Source organism: Meriones unguiculatus, chromosome 8 (genome assembly GCF_030254825.1).
Source record: "Meriones unguiculatus strain TT.TT164.6M chromosome 8, Bangor_MerUng_6.1, whole genome shotgun sequence".
Taxonomy (NCBI): Eukaryota; Metazoa; Chordata; class Mammalia; order Rodentia; family Muridae; genus Meriones; species Meriones unguiculatus.
This window is the reverse complement of record NC_083356.1, coordinates 16,849,786-16,867,323: the sequence shown is the minus strand read 5'-3', so window position 1 is coordinate 16,867,323 and position 17,538 is coordinate 16,849,786. Positions and strand designations below refer to the sequence as shown.

Below are 17,538 nucleotides of genomic sequence, written 5' to 3'. Positions count from 1 at the left end.
TTGCCTGCCCTTGCTGTGGGGCAGAGGGCAGGTCTGTGGGTATCTTTCTCAGCCCACATCACATGACATGACATGGTGGAAGGCAGGTCTCTTCTTCCTTCTCTGTCCTGCCTGGGTTTGATTCAGTTTGATTTTTATGTGTCCTAGGCAGAAAACAGCTTTGGGTATCAAGTTGGAACGAACAGAGGACTGCCATCTGCTCTGCCCCTGACTGATATAAGAACACCACACCACCAAGGTGTCTCTTCGCCCATCGCCAGGGGGCGCTATCTTTAACTTTTGTAAAACGTCCAAACTTATTTCCAGAGTGGCTGTATTGATTTGCACTCCAACAAGCAGTGAGTAGGGTTTCTCTTTTCCCATATCCCCTGCAGCATTTGTTGTTAGATAACAGAATAGTAGCCATTCTGACTGGAGTGAAGAATCTCAAAGTACTTTTAATTTTTATTTCCCTGGTAACTAGGGATATTTATATATGTATATATATTTATAATAAATATATGTATATATAAGTTTCTGTTCATTTTATTAGCCATTTGTTGATTGGTAGTTTTGTTTTCTTACAGTTTAATTTTTGCTGTTTGTAAATTCTGGATATAGCTGAAGGATAGCTGGTAAAGATCTTCTCCCATTCTGTGGACTCTTTACTTTGCTGATTTTTTTTTTTTTTCCCTGTGTAGAAACTATTTCATGAATTCCATTTGTGGATTCTTGGAGTTAGTTATGGTGCTATTTTTCTTGCTGATCATTTATTCTGTTTTCTTTTAGCTTTATTTATTCATCCATCCATCCATCCATCCATCCATCCATCCATCCATCCATCCATCCATTTATCTATCTGTCTCCCTAGACAGCGTTTCTCTGTGTGTAGCCCTGGCTGTCCTAAAACTCGCTTTGTAGACCAGTCTTCTGTGTTCATGGGGCTTTATCCATTCAGGTCCCTGATTTTCTAGGATCTCAGTGGTGCCTTGGCCTCCTAGCAGATTCTCTAAGAATGAGTACAGTTGGTTCCCCTTATTTCTGTACTCAAATATTGCCTTTTTAAGGAGATATTTTATTTATTGTATGTGTATTAGTGTTTGTCTGCATATAGGATGTGTATCACTTGTGTGCCTGGTGCCTGGGAGGCCAGGAAAAAAAAAGCATTAGATCCCCTGGAACTGGGTGCCGTTGCCATACAGATGTAGGGAACTGAACTTGGGTTTTCTGAGCACTCTTTTCTAAGAGCAGTGGGTGCTCTCAACCACTGAACCATCTCTTTGGCCTCTCAAATAATTGCTTTTTAACTTTTTTAAAAAAATAAAATTCTTAATAATGTTTTACATATATTCTTTTACATTTTTAGGTTTATTTATTTTATGTGTATGAGTGTTTTGCCTTTATGTGTGTGTGTACCCCATGTGTGTGCCTAATGCCAGTGGAGGTCAGAAGAAAGTATCAGATCTCCTGGAGCTGGAATTATGGATACTTGCGAGCCACCATGTATATGCTGGGCATTGAACTCAAGTCCTCTGCAAGGACAGCCAGTACTCACTGCTGAGCTCTGTCTCCAGATCCTTACATATATTCTTTTTGGTGTGTTTGTTTTTTCTAAGACAGGGTTTCTCTGTGTAGCCCTGGCTATCCTAGACTCGCTTTGTAGACCAGGCTGGCTTTGAACTCACAGAGATCCACCTGCCTCTGCCTCCCTGAGTGCTGACATCACAGGTGTGTGCCACCACACCTGACTCCTTACATATATTCTTTTTCTACCTAAGACTGAAAAATTTTCCAAAGTTTGGTGGTCTAGTCTTCTTTTTCTATCTCTGTCTGAACCTACTTTTTAGGTATGCCTTGTGGATCACAGTTGTCACAGAAAGTATTACCCCAACTGTGAGGTAGGCCATCCCTCTCCTTCATACCTTTCATGCCAACACTGTCCTTTGCCAAAGTGTCTGTTATGCTCACTTCTCTCATGGGTTCTTGTATCTGGCTTAGAGTTTGCTCTCTGAGCTACTCTGTCCTTTCTTTTTTCATTTAGCCTGATGCAGTTGGGCTGTATTTGCTTTAATGAGAAATTAACTGACTGTGATGAGGATAGTGACAAAGGGGAAACCATAATTTTGGGAGATTGGGAGAGGACTGTATGATATGTTAGGAATCTTAGTAAGGCAGGAGTTGCCATACCTGGCCCACCACCTGTTTTATTATGGCCTGTGAATGAAGGGTGTTTTTTACATTTAAGTAGCTGACACCTGAAAGTTATATGAACTTTAAATTATGATATTTATGATAGTATGTTATTTTACAAGGTTCTGCTGTGTAAGCCTGGATGGCCTTGAGCTTGTTAGGCTCTTTCCTCTGCTTCCCAGATGCTGGAATTACAGCATGGTAAGCCACATGCTTGGTCATAATAGAAGTTTATTTATTGTATTTTTTAATTTTTTTCCAGACAAGGTTTCTTTGTCCTGAAACTCAGTCTGTAGACCAGGCTGGCCTTGCACTCAAAGACCTGCCTGTTTCTGCCTCTGCCTCTCGATTTCTGGGATTAAATGCTTGTGCCACCCAGCTTAAGATTTGTTTTATTTTTAATTAGGAGTATGTGTGTGTGTGTGTATGTGTGTGTGTCTGTATGTGTGTTGGCGTATCTGTGTCTGTGTTCATGAGTGCCAATGCCTTCAGAGGCAGAATAGTGTTGGATATGCTAGTAGTTGTAAGCAGCTGTATGGGTGCCGGGAATGAACTCCAGTCCTTTGTAAGAGTAGTATTAGTTGTTGTAAACCAGTGAGCTACCTGTCCAGCCTTAACACAGTAGAGTTGTGTTTGAATCCAGCCTTGTTCATTTGTTTGTCATCTAAGGCTGCTTTTCTGATAACGGGAAGGGCTGAGAAGTTGTTTTGGGGAGTTTCTGGCTGTCAAAGCCTAAAATATTTGCTAAGATGCTCTTTACACACAGCTGTTGTGACCCAGCAGAATGGGTTGGTTAGGGATGTCAGGGACCACCTGAGCCGGGATGGGACGAAGGTGCAGATTGCACAAAGGAGAGGCCTGATCTTGGAAAAGGTGCATTTCAGAATTTGGCTGTAGGCTCTTTGTGGCAGTTGATAAAATGTTTTTTTTTTTAATTACTGTTTTTGATCAACAAGATCAAATCAGTAAGCAAAGTTTGTGGTTTTATGTAACAACCAGTGATTAGGAAAAAATATCTGTGAACTGTTAATTATTTTTCTCAGCAACAATGGCTAAAATACTCTACATATAAGCCAGCTTCAGTGGTTAGGTATTAGAATAATTTTTAAACAAGTGTGATAGTCTTAGTTGTAGTTACTCTAGCAGTTAGTTTCCTTTTCAGTAGGAGGTCCACTGATAAATTAACTGTAAAATGTGTGTACATATGGTATATTAGGCCTGTCTAACCTGTGACATATAATCACCGGTAGTTTTCTTTAATTTTACTCAAACAGAACTTGCCAAGACCAACAAATGTGTTGAAACTTGAAGGAAATGAAATTCTACCTTTTGTGTAACTCAAAGGAATTTTTTGTCCTCTAATACAACATTTCATTTATACATTGTCTTCAGGGTATGCATTCCTATCTAATAGGAACGTCTAACGGCTGAAGTTTAATTGTCTTCATGAGCACTCCGCCTTCTGCGAATGAAGTAGCTAAGCTTCTTAAAGCCCTTTTGAATATTTTTGTTAGTTTGGTTAAAGTAGGACTGACAGCGATTATTATTAATAATGCTTGTAATATGGGACCAACTGACTGATCTTTACCAGCTATTTCATTGTCGTTAATCATTACGTATTTAGATGCATTACGTTGTCTTGACTATGGACACAGGCTTTGCAGCGCTGTAATGCCAAGTTATTTTCTTCAAGGGCTGTGGAGAAGGGAGATAAGTGGGGAGAGGTGAATGTTTTCACTGTTGTTGAGAAGAACATTTTTGTCTTCATCTAGTAAACAGTGTTCATATTTGTATTATTTCAGGTAGGGCTAATAGAATCTGTAGCTATTTGCCGTCTGACTGGAGGAATTTTTTTTTTTAAATTTCTTTCTTTCTCAGATTTTGTAGAGAGAAACAAATATGGGTATTCTCTTCAGGAAATTTAAAATACAGTTAATTTGGGCTATAGACCTAAATGAATCTGTTTTAATAATTAATAGGGAAGGAGAAATTAAATATGCTAAATAGAAACCACAAGACATCTATCTACATTAGAGCCACATCTTAAAAGGTGACTGTTTTTCAAGTTTGTGCATCTAGGCTATGTGGATCTCTCGGTGGAAAGAAAAAGAATTAAGCTAATGTCTCTGAGGTACTGCCTCAGAGTGCAGTGATCCTGGAAGGCAAGGTGCAGGCTTGGACCTCTTTCATTATGCCTCATTGCTGTTTAAGGTAGAAATGAGACCTCTCTTAGTGAGTGCCAGTGGACTAGAGATACAAAAAAGACTAGGTTCTAGTTTGCAGAGCTGCAGGGCACACTGATGGGAGTGTGGATGAGTTTCATCAGGGACATGGTCTTGAAAGGACTTCTGGAAAAGGAGGTGCTTAGGCTGGAGGGTGCAGTTGGTTGTAGAATGTTTTCCTTAAGGTCAGAACCACTCCAAGCTCTCACAGGTGAAGACTTGTGTGGGGACAGTGTGACAAGTGTATTCTGGTGGAGGGAGGAGCACAGCTGAGCAGACGTACAGGAGCTTGGAAGCGCATGCTTGCAGGAACCCATGGGCCTAGAACCTGGGAGAGCAATAACAACAATCACTCTCCTGAGTCATTTTCCTTTGTTTTACAAACACAGGTTATTTTGTATCTGATGGATATGTAATGTGAGCTTACTTTGTAGAAGCTATTTATAGTTAATTGGATTTTAGGAGTCTTTTGATGGCTCTTAAATTCAGCTCCATTTTGTTTGTAATAAGGGCCCAGTGTATCCATGACAAATGGCCATCTAACACCGGGATTATATTTGTAGGCTAGCACACGACCTTAATTGTTCTATGGTCTGTACACTATAAAAACACCATTTTTCTTGAGAATAACTGTCTTCTTTAGTCTGTAGCCATAGTTTTGTTCCAAAGTTTGTGCTGCTTCAGATGTCAGTTTTTAGTAAAATGAGTGGTAAGTAATTAAGGAATGACCTGGCTTTCAAGGGAAGACCGCTGACGTGGCAGTGGCATCTGTGAAGAACATGGAGGATCAGCTGAAGGAATTGAGACTGGCTCTATCTTCACAGGTGTGAATCCACATCTCTTGGCCACCGGAGGAGAACAGAGAAATTACTGTAGATTATTCTGGTTGTTTTCTTATTGTTTTTGCACTACTAAAGTTTAAACATAGGATCTTGTGCATACTAGTAAAATGCGGTGCCATTGAGCTACCTTAGCCCTCTGTTTTCATTTGTAAGACCAAATAATAAATGTTGAAACTATGCATCTGAACACATACAGGTAATTGGGTTTTGTTATAGAAATTGTGATACTCTTGTCATTCTTCACTGTGTTTCAAACTCTTGCTTATTTTCTCCAGTATATTCAGTAATCCTTAATGGGAGTGTTAGTAAATGTTCTTCTTCTTTTTTTTAAAAAAGACAGTATTGTCAGCAAACATGTCGTACATATGTAATTGATACAGTTGCTGAGGCAAGTGGAGATCACTGTTTTTGCTTGGTCACTAAGTCACTGAAACACTGGGTCAAAGTTTTATGACCTGTATTTGGAAACAGTGCTGACTGGTGGGGTGGAGGGAGGATAGATATTTTTTGTGTATGTTTCTCAGTCTCCCTCCCTGACCCCCAGACAGGGTTTCTCTGTGTAGCCCTGGCTGTTCTGGAACTCCTCTGTAGACCAGGCTAGCCTCAAACTCACAGAGATCCATCTGCTTCTGCCTTCTGGGTGCTAGAATTAAAGGCACATGTCACCACCACCCGGCTGTTTCTTAGTTTTTAATTAATACCCTGCCTCTTTCCTGAAACAAATTTCAGATACCTTAAAGATAATTAAGAAAAAAAAGAAAAAAAGACAAGAGAAGAGGGCAGAGTTGTAGGTCAATGGGAATTGCTTAACATGTGGGAGGCCCTGAGTTTGGCCCCTATTTATGTCCAAGAGATAAGTAAGGAAACTGGGGAGAAGAGAAAATACAGATAAAGTGGGATTCATATTGTTAGAAAACATGAGCTATATAGCTGTCTCTAGATTTCTCAAAGGCCCAGCCGTAGGAAAGCATTGGATATTTGTCTCTCTAAGACTGAAAGACACCACATAATAATACACAAGAAGCCATGGTGCTGAAGTTCTTAGAGAAAAGTCCCCTGATCCTGTAAAGGAAGGGAACATATATGGAGTGTCTTTGATGGTTGATGTCCAGGCAGCACAGGATGGTAATAGTTTGGAGCTTCTGTGGTCTGGCTTAATCCTTTGATTCTCCACTGAGAACAGAGAACATTCAGATGGCTAGGACTGTCTGTAAGAGTCTCTTCGTTGTCCCACATGGCAGTTTTCTTCTATCTTTAAACGCATGTTGTTGTTTCTTTAGGGGAGGTATCAAGTGAGGAAATTGGCTTTCATTAAGGTACCAAATTGCACCCAAAAATTGTCATCTTCAGATCTCTGAAATGACAGTAGGCTGTACTCCTGGCATGAGAGAAGACTGTATTCCTGAGAGTCATTCTCATAGGGGACCTGACTGGCGCACGCCACACCCTTCTGCTCCCTCCCTCCTTCCATCTCAGGTGTAGAGTTGCTCATGTTAATTTTGGTGTTGGCTTCATGGGATCTAAAGAGTAGATGGCATGCTTGCTTGTCTTCTTGGTTGCCCTTCCAAGATCCACATTAGGCAGTGGCAGATCCATAAGTAAGAGAGTTCATCAGGACTGGATTATGATTGTCCCGGGAATGCAAGTACTGGGATCAGAGGACTTTAACTGGAATTGTGGCTCTAGCATTTATTGGCCAAGTGATTTGGGCAAGCAGCTCCTTCCCTTACATTGTCGTTAAAATGGAGAGGACAGTGTTGGTCTCAAGATTGTTTCAAAGGCAGAGGGAGAGAACGTGTAAGGACTAACGCAGCAGTAACCCACATATAGTAGGTACACAGTCTACACTGCAGCCCCTAACTTCTGGTTCATAATGAAGGAGCTGCAACAGGCGAATCCAGTTTCCCCTCCGTCTATCCGTCCGTTCGTCCGTCCGTCCGTCCGTCCGTCCCTCCCTCCCTCCCTCCCTCCCTCCCTCTCTCCCTCCCTCCCTCCTTCCTTCCCTCTTTGTCCTTCTCTCTAGTTTTATAACAACTCTATCTTTTTTCAGGGAAACAGCACCCAGAACGATCTTCCAGAGAGTCTTGGATATCTTAAAGAAATCTACTCATGCTGTTGAGCTGGCCTGCAGGGATTCTTCCCAAGTGGAGCACCTGGCTTCCAGTCTTCAGCTAATCACTGAATGCTTCAGGTGTCTTCGGAATGCTTGTATAGAGTGTTCTGTGAACCAGAATTCAATCAGGTAGTGACACACTTTCTTCTGAGTGTTTCTTATGTGTGGTTAATGTTTTAGCTTCATAGTATTGCCCATTGTTTTTACAAAACTATCCTTTACCTCTAGATAGGAAACATTTCTATTTTTCTTGTATTCTCTTTAACAAGAGGGATTATTCCGCTTTCCTGTTTGTAATTTGTAACTTGTTTAGAAGTATTTGATTCTTTATTTAACAGTTATTTCAATTTGTCATTGGTTCCATATTTCTACGTTCTGCCTGGCCAAGTTCACATGGAGTTCTTGATCTTTTAATTACAGATGTTTCCATAACCCTGTATTTACATTGAGCAAGAATATTTCATAAGTTTCTGAGATTATATGTAAGAGACTAAAGCTCTGAGCGATTTCCATCCATCTTAAGCTGTGCTTGCTTTTGAGAAGTGTTAAGTACTGAACAGAGCATGCTATCTGCCGCTCTTCCCTTTGTACAGCTTTCACACCTAGAGCTGAGCTTCTTTCCTTTTGTCTACCTCCCCTCCCCCAAGAATGGGTTTCTCTTTGTAGTCCTGGCTGTCCTGGAACTCTAGACTAGGCTGGCCTCAAACACAGAGCTCCACCCGCTTCTGCCTCCTGGGTGCTAGGATTAAAGGCATGCACCACCATGCCTAATTTTCCCTCTTGCTTTTATGAAACCAGATTCTTGTTAAAAATTGTTTTAGAATATTTTAGTTGCAATGAAGTCGGAAGCCACAAGCAGGATGCTCACCTTTCTTTCCTGGATTTGCATGTAGAAAGGGCCTCAAGGCCTCTCCATCACTGCTGTGATGGGTGAAGTTGAGCTGGTCCAGAAGACATTTGATTCCCTTGGCTGCTTAGACAGTCTTATACCTGAGGCTTTAATATGATTAATGAGATTTTTAAGATGAAAGGAAAGGAAGAAAAAAAAGCTGGAGTTGTTTTAACATCAATGCTAAAACGTACCTGCCATCTCTTTTGGGAAAATGGATAGAGATAACAATAATCTTGCTATTAATGGTTATTATTTTGCTTTTTTAGCTAATTAATTTTTTAAGATTATTTATGTATCTGTGTGTCTGAGGGTGTGGGATCCTCTGCAGCTGAAGCTGGTGGGTGTGGAGAGCTGAATTTGCATCCTTTAGAAGAGCAGCAAGTGCTCTTAACTGCTGAATCATTTCTTTAGCCCCAATATCAGTATTTTAAAAACATAATGGTATGTTCTGGAGACCTGGGCCAGAATACCAGTTTCTTTTATGCTTTCCTAGGTGGGGAAGGACCAGGAGCCTAGAACAGTCTGCACATGGGCTGGGGTGGCCTCAGCGGGGAGGAAAGAAGCTCTAGCACCAGGTTTGGGCCTAGGTGCTCACTTGCAGTATCTTGTTTTAAGCCTTGGGATAAACTGAACAACAGTGGGCTACAGTTTCTTTGTGGTTGTTCAAAGGAAGACACCATGGCTTGGAGCAGTGAAAAAAACTTGTCCAGAAGTCATTCACAGATGCATAGGGAGCTAGCGGTACTCTTTCCAGCTCCATGCTGAAAAGCAAGTTCTTGCCATTGTCTCCCCCTCAGAAGGTTCTCTGCCTGTGATTATAGTCAGTCACCTAGCCTGCCCATGGGACACCACACATGGAGGAAGCCCCTCTGAATGTCACTTTCCCCTTTTCACAAGGTAACAAGGTAGTGACTGGTAGGTGAGACTTCTTAGCTGTGGCATCAGTGGGTTGGCAAGTGTACAGTGCTTCTGCCTCTGCTGGGAATGCTGTCACCTGCCTTCAGACTACTGTGTTTGATCTGAGCAATACTTACCTACTAAAAACAACAACATGAAAATAATACTATGGGAAATGAAGTATTCAGTCATATGGCACGGTCACCAAAGCATGGGTAGTGCATGTACTTATGGTTAACTTTTACTGTGTCAACTTCTATATGGCACACATGAAAATAAAAAGATAGGGGCACCAATTGTTCTGTCTTTTGGTTTGGTTTCTAGTATTATATTATTATTATTGTTGATTTTCATTGGGAAATTTTAGTCATTTGAGGCATTAGCTTCCAGAAGAAATATTTTAGTCAGAAATACAACAAAGATTCTAGTGGGAACTTTGCACATAGTTTTAACTAAAGCCAATATTTCTGAGTTTGTTAGGATTCAGGTTGGAACATCCATATGTATGTGTATGTGTGTGTGTGTTTTCTTCGTTTGTTAGTCAAGGTTCAGAAGATATGCCATTAAGGCCCAGATCTCTTTTGTATGGCAGGGATGCAATACAGCAAACAGTCTGAGATCTGGTCATGTGACATTTCAGGAAGTACCCAGAAAAACTGTTCAACGTATTATCTCTGCATGTAAATAAAACTGCTGCTGCTGTAGTCACTGTATGTTTTTTGTATATGGCCAGCTAATAGTTAAGCTTTGGGTAGTCTCTGTTATATTTCTCAACTATTCCATTGTAGTGTGACATCAACCAAACAGTATGTGAAAAGAGTGAGCATATTTGCATTATATTTTTAAACTCTGAAATTTTGAATTTTATTAAATAAACTTCATATCCTTCCCTTCAGCCCTCTTATAACATTTAACGAAGCAAAGCGTCCCATTATCCTGGGAGCTGTTGCCTATGTAGAAATGAGTAGAGTAGGATGCAGCATTATCTTCCTGGGAGGCAGGTGTTGTGCTCTTTCTCACTGACTGCCTGAGTGAAGGGGCTGGAGCAGTGACTGCCCACCTGTACCTGAGAATAGGGAGAGAGCGCTTTTGCCACATGCATGATGACTAAAATAGGTTTAACATATAGTTCTCAAATTTGATCCAGACAAATCAGGATCTTCTCTTTGGTAATTTGGTCTTAATTCTTATTCATGTTGAGAAGGGAGTAAGTTGGGGTTGTATTAGTTTTCCATTGCTGTAACACATTAACACATACCTAGGGCTGAAAATAACAGCTGTAGGTGAGGTTCTTAATCCAGCTGGCCTGAGATCAAAGCATCTGCAGGGCTGTTTCCTTTCCAGGAGGGTCTGGGGAAATTCTTCCTTTGTCTCTTCTTGCTTTTAGTGGTCTTCTGCTTTCCTTGGTTCACAACCCCTTCCTCCATCATCAAGGTAACAGTGTGTAGTATCTAACAGACTCTCTTTCTGACTGACTTCCTGCGACCCTTTCATGAAGACCTGTAATAGATTGTATAGAATAATGTCCTCACCTCAAAATTGATCATTAGTTACATCTAAATAGTCTCATGTATTTGCTGACACTAGTTCTGAATCTCTGATACTAGCTGAATGTTTAGTAATTCACTTCTTTTCTGACACTATCTATCTATGGGAATTAGTCATAACTTAAAAGGCTCACTTCCTGGATGGCTGTTGCTATAAGTAGGCACAGCAAGAAACCACTGAACACAGCTATTCTCCATGGATAGAAAGAACAGTTGTGATAGGAAAAATCTTTCTGGCTGCCTGGGACAGTAGAGAACAACAGCCAGCCATAAACACTTGCTAGGTTCTATAGAGATACATGGAGGGGCAGCTTAGATAGAGGAAATACTGTCACTGTGGTAAGAAGTATTTGGTGCAGCTGGTTGTTAAGGGCTTCTGAGAAATGCTTTTGCTTTTTGTTTTCTAGCAAAACCAAGCTTAGGCGGGGATTGAGTCATTGCCAGTAGCACTGCCACTTTGGGGTCTACTTCTTTGTGACTTAGGAGTTGCTACTTGTGATACTATCTAGAAATCAGGTACTCAGGCAACCCCCATTTCTGTATGACTGACTAGGAATTGAGGGTTCCATGACGGCGTTCAGTTTTAGTAATAGTTAAGCTTTGGGTAGTCTCTGTTATATTTCTCAACTATTCCATTGTAGTGTGACATCAACCAAACAGTATGTGAAAAGAGTGAGAATTCACAGAACTCAAGAAAGTAGGTTTCTGGTTCACCATAAAGGATATATACCAGGAACATCCAGGTAGAAGGCTATGCAGAGGACAAGGTATAGGGTGGGATGATGTTTCCGTGTCCTCTCTGGGTATGCCATTCTCCTGGCAGTTTAATGTGTTCACCAACCTGCAGGTTCCCCAGACTATGTTGTTAATTTTTTAATGGAGTTTCGTTATACCGACATGGTTAATTAAGCCACTGGTTGTGGTTATTGTGAATGCTTTTCACCTCTTTTCCCTCTCTGGGGCTGAAAGTTTGTAGGTTGGGTCCCCTGGCAGTCGGGCACCATTCTGACATTATGCCTAAGTTACTTTCCAGTGTGAATGCAGATGTGATCAGGAGGTATTCCTATCATTCAGGAATGTGTAAGGGCTTCAGGAACTCTGTGCCAGGTGCTCCAGACAAAGACCAACCAGATCATATAAACAGATAAGGAGTTTAGGTTTTGTTTTTGTTTTTTTTTCCTTATCCCAGTTCACCCATCGATCTTAAACATTCACATCTGTCATATTCAAAATACATTTTTGTGCTATCCCAAGGTCTGCGTCCTCTAAGTCTCATTAGCCAGAAGTTCCCCATCTAATCCTTTGAATTACCTAACTTATTCATGAAACTATGGATGGGGATCCATCTCGGGACAAAGTTCCACTTTCTCTGGGACCTGTAAAACTAGAAAATAAGTATCTTTTCTCAAGAACAGGAGGCAGAAAGTCACAGTTCATGGGGCAGTTTTAGGCATTTCTTTTTTCTTTCTTTTCCACACAGCTGTAGGATGCTGTCTAAGGACTCTTGGCACTGCAGAGCAGAGACCGCCATTCCTGCAGTCTCTAATAGCATGTTCTCATTTTCTTCCATTCGTCGCCAGCTGTGCTTTATGTGTGTGTTTCTACCAGCAGTCTGTCTCAGGCACTATGCTTTTTTTTTTTTCTGTCATGGTTCTTACGGTTCTTCTAGCCTCTGCCAACAGACAGAGCCTTTTTCAGGTGTGTTTTACAGAAGCACTAATCAGATCTGTGTCATTTTGCTTTAGTTACAGTGACATACTACCAAAAACTTAAAACAGCACACCTTTATTACCTTACAATTTTGAAGTTCAGCAGCCCATGAGGGATTGGCTTGGGTGGTGCTTCCTTCTGGAGACTCTGTGACAGAATCAGTTTCTTTGCCTTGCCAGCTTTCAGCCCTTCTACTTTTCTTGGCCTATATCCTCCTTTCTCCTGTTTGTAATTTTCTTGTGCTCCTCTGTAAGGAGCCTTGTGGTGTATTGGTCTTCCATATAACTCAGGATAATTCTTCCATTTCAAGAGTATGGATTTGGGCTCCTCTGAAAAATTCTCTGTACCAGATAAGGTAATAATTATAGATTTTGGTAGTCAGGATGTGCACATATCTGGAAGCTGTTATTGCTTTCACTGTAGGAACTGCTGATCAGTAGTCTCAGCATTATATATTAAATCAGCATTTGAAATTCAGTATTAGGGAAGAGCACATATTTAGTTTAATTCTGTCTTAAAATTTAATACAGGAACCTGGATACAATTGGCGTTGCCGTTGATTTGGTTCTTCTCTTTCGTGAACTCCGAGTGGAACAAGACTCTTTGTTGACAGGTAATGTGAAGCATAATTAATGGGTTATTGCCTTGAAGACTGTTTAAAACTAATGCTCTGAGTCTTCAGTCATTCACTGAAGCACATGTTCTATAGGCCAAGAGAGGTTAAAGAGTTACTGTGAAGGGTTGTTGCTGTGGCTTCCTTTTCGTCCTGTTGTGGGCTGGCTTGTCTCTTCCCAGCTTCTTATGTTGAGGCTTCTCTGAATTTGTTTGGGCTGCTGTAGCAAAATACTTATATCACACTAAAGGATGGGAAGTCCAAGATCAGGGCTTCTGCATATTTATTTTGTGGTAGGGACTTGCTCTATGGCTCAATGAAGGTGACTTCTTGCTGTGTTCTTACTCAGGAGAAGGGCAGAAGGAGGCAAAGGGACTCTTGTTCTTTTCTAAGGAACACTAACTAGAAGATGTAGTTACCCCTCAAAGCCCTCATCACTTGCTAGGAACACTTTGGAGATTTGATATCAGCATATGGATTTTAGAAAGACACAAAACATTCAAACCATAGCAAAATCCAAACCTTCAGTACTTAGAATAGGATTGTATTTGGAGTTGATTTTTCAGGAGGGAATTAAAGTACAGTGAAGAAATTTAGTGTCTTCTTAAAAAAAGGCTAGTGGGACACATAGGTGAAGACCGTGTAAGACACAGGGAGCAGATTTCAGTCTGAAGTCAAAAAGAAAAGTATCAGTAGAAATCAGCACTGGCTGCACCTTAAGCATGACTTGCAGCCTCCAGAATGGTGGAAAGTGATTGTTGGAATCTGTCTGGTCTGTGGTTCTTTGCTATAGAAGCCTGTGATGCCTGGTCTACTGCCTTACGATCTTTACATATGGGACAGGCACTGTGGCTTGATTGTGAATGCCCCTCACAGGCTTCTGTGTTTGAGCACTTGGCCCTCTGCTAGTGGCACTTGTTTTGGGAGGTTATGGAACATTTTGGACATGGACTCTAGCTGGTTGATAAAGCCATAGGAGCAGGGCTTGTGAGTTACAGTCACCTCCAGTTCTACTTGACTTCTGCTTCCTGACTGCTCAGGCAATCAGTGTAACCAGTACAATTTCTGCTACTCTAGCCACAGGCTGCTCTGTCACCATGCTTTCCCCTCCATGGTGGACTGTTATCATCTTAAACTGTGAGACAAAGTAAATCCTTTCTTTAAGTTGCTTCTCTTAGGTATTTTATCACAGTGAAGATAGAAGTAACTAACACCGATGTGATTCCAGCAGTGACTCTGTCCCCAAGTTGCTTACTTTTCAGTGAGAACAGCCAGATGTTAAGTCTGTTAAGTTAGTCAGGTACCTCATGTGACAGAAAGGGAAGTTAGCTCTTCTGGTTAACAGCTGTTGATGTGGGATTAAGAGCAGTACTCAGCATCTTAGCTTGAAAAACTGGAAGGTTCTTAGACTGTTTTGAAAGCATCTAGGTTTTTGTATTAGTAGCATTAATGCTTCTCCTTTGTACAAAGATTATATTATCTTTACACATCATTAAATTAAATAATAGAGTTTTTATATATGATCTTCTTTCCAAGGAATTGAGATGTTATGAGTAAATATAAATTATTTGATATAATCTTAATGTAAGTATCCATAGTATACACTAGATTATAGGGTAAAGTAATTGTGATAATAAAGAACAGATTTGATGTATAAATATTTCTTAACCCCTGTTCTTATGTAACATGAGGGATGCTTATATTAATGCTGACACCTGACACCACCTCAGTGGGTAGGTAAGAGCTGGAGGCGAGGCTCTCCTCTCGTAGGCACAGACTTAAGTCAGTGTGCTAGTGTGCTGCAGGCACCGCTGGGTGTCATTTAATTTTCGCTCTCTGTGATTTCCTAGTGCTTTCATTTTAGGTTGATTATACTACAGTTTGGGGTCTTACTATTTGGTTTAGAAATCTTGTAAATCAATTAATTAAGTCAGTTACCTGGTGTGATGGAAAGTGGTGATTTCTTAAAGTTAACTATAGTGTCTGAGATTTTAAACAGCATCTTTGCTCCAAACTTTTCTGAGTGGCTGTTTTTAAGAGGTTGGTGGGATGTAGAATTCAGTTGTGAAGTATTTTAAAGGTGTTTAGTATTAACAGTATTTTTGTAACTACTTTGTAATAAGTCCTTGGTGCTCAAGAGTTGGAGGATTAAAAACCAATGACAAAGTAACAATTTTCATTGTGCATGGAAAAAAAAATCAGTGTTTGTAAAGTCTGTGAGGTGTGTGATACTGCCACTGTTCAGATGCACTCCATCTTGTAATTGGGAGAAAATAGTGTCAGGAGAAGTAGAGTTTTCTTCTAATGGTGTTTTCCTAATGAAGCATAGCAGAAGTGCTGGCAAATGCAGCATTGTGGAACTGTTAGCATGGAGCTAGCCCCTCCTCTTAAACTTTGGACACCAGCCCCACCCACCCACATGGAGGATTTTCTCTTGTTGTTTTCCCCTTTGTTCTCAGAGTCACAAGGCTCTCCTGCCTTATCATAGTACATTCTCCTGCTTTCCATCATAAAACTTCTTTCCTTGAGTCTACATTTCTTTCTGTCTTTCTTGTGTTTTCCTAAATCTCCTGTGCAAGATTTTTGATTTTGCAATATATGATAAACGATTCTTCTTCATTGAAATAGATATAACCTAACAAAAATAGAAAAGGGAAGATACCTAAAAATGCTATTATAACATAATTATGTGGTGAAGGAATGCTTTGATTGATGTCAGAGAATAGATCCCTGTGACTTTTTTCCTTCCTTCCTTCCTTCCTTCCTTCCTTCCTTCCTTCCTTCCTTCCTCTCTTTCTTTCCTTCTTTCTAATTTTGGTGGCATTGGGAATTGAACCTTGAGTTTTAGTATGGTAGGAAAACCTCCACCACTCAGCTATATTCTTAGCCTTAGGCTTGTTTTATAAAGGCTACATTAAGAATTGGTTATAATTTTGATAGCTTCAGTGCTATCAGTTTAATTAATTTTTTTTCTGGTAGTGTTGGGTAAATGTGGTGCCTTGGGCATACTAGACAAGCTTTTTATCGCTTAGTTATGTCTCCCAGCTCTTTCACTTAGAATAAAACTGTCTCTTTCAAAGTGAGCAGTTGAAATAGCATTTAGAACAGTACAATATCGTGTAACCAACACTTGTACATAACTGAAAATACCTCCTTACACTGAAAGTTATAAAGGGAGCAGTTTTTTCCCCTTTCCTTCTCCCTACCTCAGGGGACCACAATTTTATGCCTGTTTGTATGGAGTTTATTTACTATTTGTTTATTTATTCTGAATATTTCACAAAAATGGGATTGTAGAACTACATGGCCCTTGGTATGATTCCTCTTACCTGTAATGTTTTTGAGGTTAGCCACATTGTAGCATGCATCAGAACTTTGTTCTTTGGGATTGACTAGTACTGTATTGTATCCATTCATCAGTTGATGACCACAGACTGTTCTCATCTTTTGGCTATCGTGAATGACACTATTACTGTGCACATGTATTTGTTTGAGTGCCTAGGATTAGAATTTTGGGCTTGAGTACCACCATGTTAAACATTATTTTTTAAAAGATTCATTTCTGTCTCTCTGTCTTTGTCTGTCTTTCTGTCTGTTGACTTTGTCGTCTGTCCTCTCTCTCTCTCTCTCTCTCTCTCTCTCTCTGTGTGTGTGTGTGTGTGTGTGTGTGTGTGTGTATTTGTGTATATATTATATGTGGTTTCCTACAGAAGCCAGAGGAGGACTTTGGATCCCCTGGAGGTGGAATTACAGGTGATTTTGAGCTGCCTGACTCAGGTGCTAGGAACTGAATCTGATTGCTAATCTTCTGCTAGAGCAGCAAACACTCCTAACTGCTTAGCCTTTTTTCTAGCTCCCATGTTTTGAGGAGCCTCTAAACTGTTTATCAAGAAAGTGGAGCCATTTTCATTCACTCAACAATGTCTTCCAGTTCCTTCACATCCTTACTGACACTTTGTTTTTTTGGGTTATAGGCATCCAGGTGGGTGTGAAGTAATGTGTGAGTTTTATTTACATTTCCCAAATGACTAATGATGCACATACACATTGTGCATTGGGCATTTATAAATTTCTGGAGAAATGTTTGTTTGAATCCTTTGCTCAGTTTCTTTTCTTTTTCTGTTTATTGTGGTTGGGTTTTTTTTTTTAAGATGTATTTATTTATTATGTATACAATGCTCTGTCTGCAGGTACACCTGCACACCAGAAGGTGGCATCAGATCTCATTATAGATGGTTGTGAACCACCATGTGGTTGCTGGGAATTGAACTCAGGACTTCTGGAAGAGCAAGCAGTGCTCTTAACCTCTGAGCCATCTCTCTTGCTCTGTGGTGGTTTTTTTGTTGAATTGTAATATATTGTAGAGATTAGAAATAATGATAACTCTGCAGAAGAGTTTGGGAAGAGTTGCCATCTTGACAATATTGGGTCCTCTAGTCCATGAAATGGGAGCATTTTCTAATTACAAATTTTCAGCTATGTCTATTTTCAGTAGTTGACCTGTATTCTGTGGCAGAATTGGAAGAGAAGCAA

At 40.4% G+C, this 17,538-nt stretch overlaps 1 protein-coding gene and 1 pseudogene across 1 annotated transcript in view; one reads left to right on the top strand and one right to left on the bottom strand.

The window, feature by feature from the left end:
- Atxn10 (ataxin 10) overlaps window positions 1-17,538 on the top strand; it is a 134,637-nt gene that overhangs the window by 15,133 nt on the left and 101,966 nt on the right. Inside the window, exons 2-3 of the mRNA XM_021630875.2 lie at window positions 7,284-7,475; window positions 12,923-13,005. Coding sequence (XP_021486550.1) covers window positions 7,284-7,475; window positions 12,923-13,005 — 275 coding nt within the window. The remainder of the gene's footprint in view (window positions 1-7,283; window positions 7,476-12,922; window positions 13,006-17,538) is intronic.
- LOC132656121 (small nucleolar RNA SNORA48) lies at window positions 135-266 on the bottom strand (annotated as a pseudogene).